Below are 9,983 nucleotides of genomic sequence, written 5' to 3'. Positions count from 1 at the left end.
GCTCAGATAAAAGTTAGACTTACTCCTTGCCAAGCAAGGCGAACCTTGAGTCCTTCCTCCCCCTCTTTTCCAGCAAATTCTCTCCACTACCATTTCCACAGTCCTCTTCAATGTTTCCTTGTCTTCTGGTTCCTTCTTAGCTGCCTGGGAACATGGCCATCTCTGATTTTTGAAAACAAGCCTAAATAGTACCTGCTGACCAGGTTAAGTCAGTCTTTCTCACCCCTTGTCACAAGCTCATCATAATGGCTGCAGAAAAGGCTGGGCTGAAGTCGTGCTCATTACGTACACAAATGACCAAGAAAACAAGCTGACTAGAAAGACGCCAGAGGCAAGATTTTCTAATCCACTCATTTAGCGCACAATAAAAACAGTCCAGAGAACGCAGAATGGGGCCATTTATTTTCAAGTTTATTTAAAAAGCATAGAAACCCTGACAAATGCACTCATGCTATAAGGCAAAAGAGACCATCTCTCCCCATTCAGGGGATAGGCTGCATGGTCACCAATCCCACTCATGGCAGCCTCCACTTCATGACCAACAAAAACCACTTGGCCCCTTATCCCAATGGCTTTGCCATGGTGCTGTCAGAGACATGGAGTCCGGGGGGCTTATTGCTGAACTCTCCGGGAGGACACGTCTCTGAGCAAAGCTTATATGATCACACATACACACACACACACACAGAGATTTTGTTATTTAAATCTTGACACAGGGACAGACACTTCCTTTGCAAAAAGACACTGCGTGCTTCATCTTGCCACAAAAGTTTAAAGGGAGGCCCGCTGCTTCTGGCGCTTCTGGGCAGCCACTGACCGTCTGAGGCAGAAAACAAGCAGAGCCAAAAGTCCTAGTGAACAGCAATGCCCTGGGACTGGTGGGTCTCACCGGGGCTTCTACTGTGTACACAAAGACTTTCTACTGTGCCTCCTCAAAAACAAGAGACACGACCCTGTGCAGGGAAAAGAAGTGGGGATCAACTTCCCTGGAGGGGTCTCAGGGCGGGAGCCCGCTTGGTCAGTGTTGCCGAGCAGCCTCAAGGCTCTGCTAAGGAGTCCTGTATCTTCAACTCTCTTATCCTGCAGCCAGCAAAGACAGGAGAGGAGAAAGGACAAAAGTGGCCAGAGAAGCTCTCTATGAGGTCTGATTAAGCACACAGAGGGGCACCATTAACATAGCAGGAAAAGAAACACATTTGCAAAATGTTCAGAAAACATTTATTATAGTTAAACTAAAATGTGCACATCCCACTCTTTAAAACAGCAATTTGCTGGTGTGATCATTTAATTCTGGGTGCCTGGGGTAAACTGATGAACAATTTTCCTCTGTAAAATCTGAGGTTTGATAGATTCAAGTGGGCAATTTCCCTGTTTCTCAAACAGTGGGGTCAATTTTGAAACCGTGCCAAGGGTTCGTGTCAGTGGTTGCTCTCTATGTACTGAGGTCTGAGTGGTGACCCCCAAGGGACACCAACAGGCGAACAAGCCCTCAGACACTGAACTGGACCTGCAGGCTTCCCCCTCCCCCACCTTATTACTAGGGAATGAAATATTTGGTCATGAAAAGGCTCCTCTCGGGGTCCCCAGGGCATCTCGAGAAGTTTCAAAGGGGAAAAATGAAATTCTGCCATTAGCAGGGATCACTTCTCCCTGATGTCTCCACAAAAGCACTACAGATTTTTAAAACTAGGACCCTGTCCCAGTGAGGAAAGAAGATACAGACCTAGCCTTCTCTACCAGAAACCCAGGAATACACACATGGGCACAAACATGCATACATGCATGCACCAAGTTTAAAACAATAATGGGACAAAAGCCAAAATGTGTATCCGCAGCATGTAATATACCACACTAGGCAAAGGAGCTCCACAATGATCCCAGATTTCACTTTTGTGAATAGTTTGGCCCAAAAGGTAGAATGAAAATGGCAAAGGGGGAGAATACCCAAAAACGGCTGCTTTAGCTGATGGGGAAAGCCAGGGGGCACATGACCAAGGCCCACACCTTGTCCTAACACCCCAGGGACAAAGGGCCAAGGACTGCCGAGTCAGCCCCGACCCAAGAGGAGGGGGCAGAAAGCGACAAGGAGCGCCAAGCTCTTACTGCCGGAAAGACATTTCTGCTTTCTGCTGTTACTTCTCTTTGATGTCTAGGCCAAGAGTTCAAGGTTTTGTTTTTTTGTTTTTTTTTTTAAAGAAGAGAAAAAAGAGACAAAGAAAAACAGGGGGAAAAAGCTGACATGAGCAGAGCTTCCCCCAAAAAAAGGAAATGAGGGTGCTGGGAAAGGGAGCACCTCCAAGGGTTCTACATTCGACAAGCTCTGATGACTGCGTGGCCTGGGGACGCATTTGGGCACAGCTGGCTTCCTAGTCACACTCCCTATATCCACCCACGCCTCACACGCCCCACACACACTCAGACACAGAAGGGGCCTGACCCACAAGCTGGTGGCATTTCCAGCCTCACTCGTCCCTGTGGATTTCCAGGCATCCTGCTCCCCTGCCCCCGGGCCTCCCCAAGTCACCGGAGGGTACAAGCAGGGACAAATAAACTGGCACAGGAAGGGCTACATTCATTTCCAAACTGGACACAGTGTCACGGAGGGTGAGGTGGCTCCCAGGCCCGGCCGAGGGCAGGCAGCCCCATGGTGGTCCACATCCATCTCCAAGCCCCCCAGGAGAATTTGTGGTGAGGGCAGTGATGAGAAGCTAGTCCGCCTCTCGGGCAGTGCATCACAAAGGTCACCTCGCGTTTTCAATATGAAACATTTGTAAGCGGTGAAGTCCAATCCCAGAGCCCCTCAGGTCCAGTCTCCATACATAGAAAGTGAAGTGAGGCTTCAATCTGTACTGAGGCAAGGCCAGCACGTGCCTGGATTCATTTCAAAATGATATGGAACCCTTCACCATTTTCCGCTGGAGGACAGAAAAGCAGAGTTAGTCCAGATGGCAACCTGTGGCTGGAGCGCAACGTGTGAGGGGAGGACGTACCAAGCCCCTCTCTGACCCCTCCCTCTTTCAGTCCAATAGCGAGGACCCTGACTCGCCAGACCTTGCTCCCTCCCCACCAGACCCAGGAGCTCTGACAGGCTTCTGTAGAAAAGCCTTAGAGCTGTGGCTATGAGATGGTGGGAGGAAAGTCCCAAGACACTTAGCAGCGTTTCTGGGAACGTCCCGAATGGGGCAAGTCAGTTTTCTCTCTTAATATCATGGCTGCCTCAAAAAAAACTAAAGTGCTCTCTGTTTACCTGGCCCCCTCTCTCCTCACGAATTAGATCAAGCGCCGCTCATTGGATATGCTAAAAACCCTCAGTCTGCAGCACCTGCTGTCCACAGGTCTGAGGTCCGGACCCCAAAGGCCCAGGAAGGAGCCGCCGAGGCTTCCCTCTGGGACAGCGTCAGGAAAGCGCAGAGCACCAACCACACTCACTGACAGATGCACCCCAACACCCACACTGACTGGCCTCACGCACTCTCCCAGGCACACAAGATACCTTTTACAGTGGCGAATAAGAAACAACTCTCGTCCTGAAAGTTCTGAACCACCTAGAAAGATGAAGCAAGTGTGAGACAGCACAATGAGCCTCAACCACAGGAAAGAAGGAGGGCCTCGAAACAAGAAAAGGCCACATTTCATCATCCAGGCTGCTCCTATAAAGGAGAACCGCTCAGAAACTTGGCAGGGGACCTTTGCCTGGGGGACCCTCCTGAAGGGAGGATGTGAAAGGACAACCACTGGGCTGATTCCTCTGACCCGATGACACAGAGAGAGTGGCCCAAGACAGAACCCACATGGACCCAGACCCACTGAGGGGTCCTGGATGTCCAAATGCTTTCTCGTCCTGCCCTCTCCACCACAGAGCTCTAGGTCAGGGAAAGGTGCACACAGCGTACAGTTCAGACCAAAGGGGTGACGACCAGTCCCCCCGCAGTGTAGGACCTGGCCTTGCTCAAGGAGACTCTGAAAAAAAGTGGGAGCCACACCAGTTCTGCAGTCAATGGATGGCAACCAGCACCGCCAGGCCAGGCCAGGCCAGGCCAGCACCCTTACCTGGTCACTAAGGAGAATGTGAATCCCGGTGGGACCCTGTCTGTAAACCTGGTTAATCTGGTGCAAAGGGACGTTGAACGCAGAAGCCAATTTCCGTGTGACCTCCGCGGCTGCCATCTCTTCCAGGTAGATCGCGTGATAAACTGAAAGAATGAGAAACACCTAGATGTAGTTGTGGTAGAACTGAAGACCGTCAGGGCTGTGAGAGGCTCCCACCCCCAGAGTTGGGGGAGGGGGGCCAGATGCTGAGCAGCAGCAAGTGGTCCTTTGGGTGGGGGGCCAAGACAGCTATGCCCCACCCCTCAGGGCTGCTGGTCCTCCTTCCCCTGCTCCTGTTCTTTCTGATACAGGTTCCTTGCCCAGGGCCCTTCAGGAGGCCACCTTTACCCACCGTGCCTTGGGGACTCCTCACACAGAACAAGAGGGGAGGGGGAGTCCAAGCTCTGACTTTTATTTAGCTGGGTGACCATCTACCCCTCAGTTTCTTTATCTATAAAATGGGACAAATGCAAAGCCGAATTCAAAGGGCCCAGGTGAAGACAGGCTCTGACTGGAGAAAGCACTCTGTGAAGCCCTGTGGGCAAGCGGCTAACAGCTCCCCGACTGGCCAAGAATTCAGAATTCCCCTTCCTCAGAAAGCATAAGGGGAAGACACCTATGTTCAAACACACATAATCTAGCGGTACAGCTGGCAGGGGAAAAGTGGTGGTAAAAATGGTCCCCAGACACTGACCACCGAGGCTCACCCTCCACCCTGACAGGAGGCCGGCTTCTCAAGTCACAGAGTCGGTTCAACAGGAATTCTCCGTACAAAGGCACAGACTCAACAGCCATGGCCCTCAAGGGGCCAGAGAATCCCCTACCAGCTAAGTGGAGGAGGGAGCAGGTCAGCTGAAGTGTCCTGTGCCTGATGGAAACTGAACTGCTCCTGGAGGGAAGGGGCCGATGCCCAGAGACACGACGACAAGGAGCAATGAACCCCAAGCAGGACAAAGTCACCGGCTTGGGGAGGGGCTAGTGGGCCACCTCCAATGGGCCAGTCAAACGTGTGGATTTAAATGCCAATGAAAATGGTTTATCTTTTTAACCATAAAAGCAGCAAGGAGCAAACCCCTTCAGAATATTAGCACGGCAGTTGCATGGAGGAGAAACTGGAAGCAGGGGAACTGACCAGGAGGTTATTTTAATGGACCTGGAGAAAGGTGAAGAGCCTGCACTAGGCAGAGACCCCTGTGAGCAGGAAGAACATCATGGCATTGTATTGAGAAGAATAACGTGCAAAGATCCTGGGCTGTAGAGGCAAGGGGACCTGGGTTCAAATGCCACATTGCATAATTGGTAGCTGCCTAACCCTGGGCAAGCTGCTGAAGCTCCCTTGGCCTGTTTCCTCATCTGTAAAATGATGCTAGCAGCACTGACCTCACAGGTTTGTTGTGAGGATGAAATGAGTGAGAATTGGGCTGATCAGAGTAGGTTCTTACTCCCACCCCATCCCAATGAAGGGTTCAGGAAAGATATCCCTGAATGGACTCATTCTGAGAGGGCTGAGGGAGGCTCACCTTCCCCACACACTCAGATGAGAATCCTGGCCTCTTCTCCCTGCCTCCTCCTCCTCCTCCACTTCTGCCTGGCCTTGCCCATTCCCCATCCCTACCCTGGCCTGCCATCTGCAAGCACACCTCTTCTCCACTTTCTCTGCTCCTCTCCCTCCCTCCCTCCAGGCTTCCATCTCTTCTAAACCCTCCCACCTGCTCTCTCCAAAGTTACCAGTGACTTTTTAACTGTCACATCTAATGGCCTCGCCACAATCCTCAGCATTCTTGACCTCTCTGCAGCCTTGGACACTCAACCACCCTCTCCTCCAAGATCCTCTCTGGACAGAAGCCCCCAAAGCCATCATAGTAGGGAAAAATCATGGCTACAAGGGAGCCCATGATCACCAGCAACAACTGCGGCCCCACCACGGTTAGACAGGCACAGAAGCACTGGTCCCTACTTCCAGTTTCACCCTGAGAGCCACCTTCCAGAGAAACAATCCTGTGAAGGAGGAGCCAGTCATGCCCACCAAATGCCACACCTAGAACAAACAAGCTGGGCTTTCCTGCTGAGGGAAAGACAGAAGGCAGCCCATGCCAGTAAGTCAAACCACTCCCACCACCTGGACAACTGCTGCCTCCCCTCAGATCCTGAGCCCGAGAGCATTGAGAAGAGCCAGGCTGGAAGCCTGGAGCCTTCTGCCATCATCCTGAGGAGCTGCAGCCTGGCCCTGCTCTTGCAAGAGGTTGCAGCCCCAGCTGCTGAGTCCTCTGAACTTCCTTTTTTTTGGACTAATGCAGGACCTATGTATACATACATAATCGCATGACTATTTATTACACACATTTTTAATAAGTTTTGTTCTTATCTTCTTGTTGCCGGGGGGGGTGCAATTTGGAACTTAACTAAAACTGTATTTTTAAAAAATTGACAGTCATTGGCACTATCAAACAGCTCAGTACCAGGAAACAACCTGATCTGGTCAGTGGGAACAATACTAAAGGGGCAGCTACTCCCCCTCCCTCCATCTCCCCCATCAGAGAGCAAGCAGGATCTGCCTCCCTTTTCTATTAGGATCCCCAGCCTGCACTCATTTGATGCAAGGAATCCAAAGAATCTGTTTGGGTCACTTGTAAAAGCCACATATGCCATCAAAGCAAGAGGCCAACAGCGAGCTGTGTGATATTTCCAATTCAGACTCCAATTCCACTTTGAATGGACTGTGGTAGACGGCAAAAGGCTGCGGCCCAGGCCTGGGCTCATGTCCTTGGCAGTGCTAGTCCAATCCAGAGTTCAGTTTAGAATACGTAAGTGGCTAATCTCCCTTCTATCCTGACTTCTTTAAAAGTAAATTCTCACTGTGGATTTTTAGTTCCTCCAAATTTCCTGTTACTATTTTCTCTCTTTAGCTCTGCAATGTAACCGTTTTGCAGACTCAGATAGCATTAACAGTCACAATTACTTCTGGCAGCACCATCATTTTTACTGACTCTGGCACAGCCTTGCTAGGAAGATACTTTTACTTCCTCTTTGCCTGTCACTACACCCATCTTTCTCTTGTTTTGCTATTGCTAGCATTTCCAGAACTAGAGCAAATTACATAAGCTACTAAGTTGATTTCACCTCTGCAACACCTTTGGTCATTTTACCTCTGCAGCATCTGTTCACTTTACATCTGCAGTTATCATCTCTCCAATTCACCTCCTCCTCTCCTCTGACTCTCCCCCCACTCTGGTGCAGACCTTCATCACTTGATGTCTGGACTACTGCCATAACCTGCCGGGGCATCTGCCTGCCTCCAGTCTCTCTCCACTCCTGTCCATCCTTCATTCAGCCTCCAAAGGGATTGTACTGAGTAAACACCAATGCCCATAGCCACCAGAATCAAATATAAAATTGTTTGTATTTTAAGGCCCTTTATAGCCTCACCCCTCCTACCTTTCCATAACTTGATGCTTTCTTTGTACTCTAGTCAGTGACACCAGCCTCCTGTGGTTCCTCCCACATGACACTTCCCCCAACTCCAGGCATTTTCTCTGCTTGTCTTCCAAGCCTAGAATTCTCTCCTTCCTCTTCTGTCTCCTGGCTTCCTTTAAGTCTCAGTTAAAATTCCAGTTTTAGGGGATTAAGCATTTCTTAAATAAAGAAGCATTTCCCAAGCTCCCATAATGATAATGTCTTTCCTCTCAACTCCAAGTGATATCCATATATGTCTTGTTTGTAGTTATTTGCATATTGTATCTATCCCCCGTTAGACTGTGAGCTTCTTGAGAAGCAGGGGCAGTTTTTTGTCTTTCTTTGTATCTCTAGCACTTAACTTGAGAAATGGTAGAAAATAAACGTCTGTGACTTCATTTACTTATACTTTGTATTTAAAAAAAATAATGAACATAGTACCTCATCATGGGTCTTTTCTGTCTCCACTGAAACAAGAGTGGTTTTGGATGTTATTTTTAATATAATTATGTTGACCGCTTTCCTGATGCTGAACCATCCTCATATTCCCTGATGTAAATCCAATCTGGTCATAATGACTTCTTGAACAAACTGCTGTAGTCAGTCTGACAGAATTACATGTAAAATTTCTGAATAAATCTTCTTTCATGATATTGATCTACAGGTTCTCTTTATCCTTTCCTGGTTTAAGTATCAAAACTATATTTGGTTGATAAGAGAAGTCTGGCAGGGTGCTTTCTTAATTTTTGGATATGATTTTTTTCCTGAAAAATTTGATAGTATTCTCCTATAGATCCACTGAGACACAGTTGGGGTTTTTTGGCTAACTCCTTAGCATCTGATTCTACTTTGTTTTCTGAGATTATACAACATTTAACACCCCTACACAGTATCCTTTTAAATAGGGGCTTTTTGTAATTTTGAACGTACTCCTTTATGTCTTTTGTGTATTCAGTTTTGTTAGGCAAGTGGATTCTGTAAATTCTTTTATTTCTTCTGGTTGTGTTATGATTCACCTCGTTTATTTTTTAGTTTCTTGATGTGATTTTCTGCCTTCTGACAAATATGACTATAGAGAAGCATGGAAAGCCTTAGATGAACTGACACAGAGTGAGGTAAGCAGAGTCAAGAAAACACACACAATGACAACAACGTAAATGGAAAGAACTACAAAACAATACAAAAAAGCTTTAAAATGACAGCGAACAGGCTAAGTCCCCCAAAAAGACTGAAGAGACAATCCTCTCCAGAGATACAAAACTGGAGGCATCTATACGGACGGGACCTTGCATATAGAGTCAAATTTATTTATCATCATTATTATTGGAGTACTCATTGGTTTTGCTTTATTTTTTTCTCTTAAAAATTCTGTCAAGAGAAGTAAATCCCTGGCAGGGTGAGGGGGAAGGACACAGGGGGATTTACAGGCAACAGAAAAATAAACTATATCAGAGAAATCTTTTTAAAACAGCAGCAATGAACTAAAGTATTCTCTTGGCCCAACTTTTTTGGTGGCAATGTTCATGTTTTCTAAGTAATCCTTATGTAAAGAAATGTGACTGCAATACTTCTGCTTGGCTCAAGATCCTACTCTGAATCACTCAACGAGCATTTATCAGGAATGACAGAGTGTGAGGCACTGTGGTTACAAATACCAAAGGGAAACAGACTAGAGTGGTAATTTCACATAGAGGGAGAGAAAGTGGGCCCAGGCCTGCTCTCTGTGCACTCTGAACTTGCTCCATCTCCTCATAGCCCACTACTGGATGCCTAAAAGAGCATCCAGCTGCCAACATTAGTAACGCAGCAGCAGCTCTCCTCATCTTCCTAGGCCCTGATCTGGTCACCTCCTAAGCCTCAAATGCTCCAGAACACATACCATACACTGCACCGTTGCTGTGATCTCCGTGGCCTGCGTCGGGTTGCCTTTCCAGCTGCGGACCCCTGGGCTGCTCCTGGCAGACGTAGATGGTGAGACGGGGTCTTATTGTCCTACAGGTACAAGATGCCGTAGGTGAAGCTAGCTCATGTGATGAGAAAGCTGCAGCTATCTCCTTGTCACATTTCCTTACATAGGGGTTACTTAGAAAACATGAATGGAATTACAAACAAGTGAATGATAGATATCATTTGTAGAACGCTTTGAAGTTTGGAGAGTGTGTAACTTTTATCTCATTTGGACAGCTTCATAAGATAAATTCTAGTATTATCCCCATTGGAAGATGAAAATGAGTCTCAGAGAGGTAGAGTGTGACTAGCTATATAACCTGAGATCTTTCTGACTTAGGCTACCACTCTCCAGGGCCCTCCCGACTGCCTCCTTGCCGATGGTCCCAGGTCCCTGAAACTGATGATCTGGATTCCAAACTTCAAATATTGAGAAGACGCTGGTGCCCTGAAGGCCCAAGGCTAATCCAGTGATCATGGAACCCCAAGTCCTG

The 9,983-nt window shown here is 48.0% G+C and overlaps 1 protein-coding gene across 2 annotated transcripts in view; it reads right to left on the bottom strand.

Annotated features, from left to right (window-relative positions):
* Positions 1-390: 390 nt before the first annotated feature.
* The window catches only part of UBP1 (upstream binding protein 1), a 33,437-nt gene continuing 23,844 nt past the window's right edge, over positions 391-9,983 (bottom strand). For both annotated transcript variants that reach the window (XM_036738108.1, XM_036738109.1), the window contains 4 exons: positions 9,422-9,534; positions 4,051-4,193; positions 3,494-3,545; positions 391-2,915 (listed from right to left, as the gene is read on the bottom strand). In XM_036738108.1, the coding sequence (XP_036594003.1) occupies positions 2,878-2,915; positions 3,494-3,545; positions 4,051-4,193; positions 9,422-9,534 (346 nt within the window). In that variant the 3' untranslated portion in view covers positions 391-2,877. The remainder of the gene's footprint in view (positions 2,916-3,493; positions 3,546-4,050; positions 4,194-9,421; positions 9,535-9,983) is intronic.

Source organism: Trichosurus vulpecula, chromosome 9, assembly GCF_011100635.1.
Source record: "Trichosurus vulpecula isolate mTriVul1 chromosome 9, mTriVul1.pri, whole genome shotgun sequence".
Lineage (NCBI taxonomy): Eukaryota > Metazoa > Chordata > Mammalia > Diprotodontia > Phalangeridae > Trichosurus > Trichosurus vulpecula.
The sequence above is the reverse complement of the archived record's forward strand: the minus strand, read 5'-3'. Positions and strand labels throughout refer to the sequence as shown.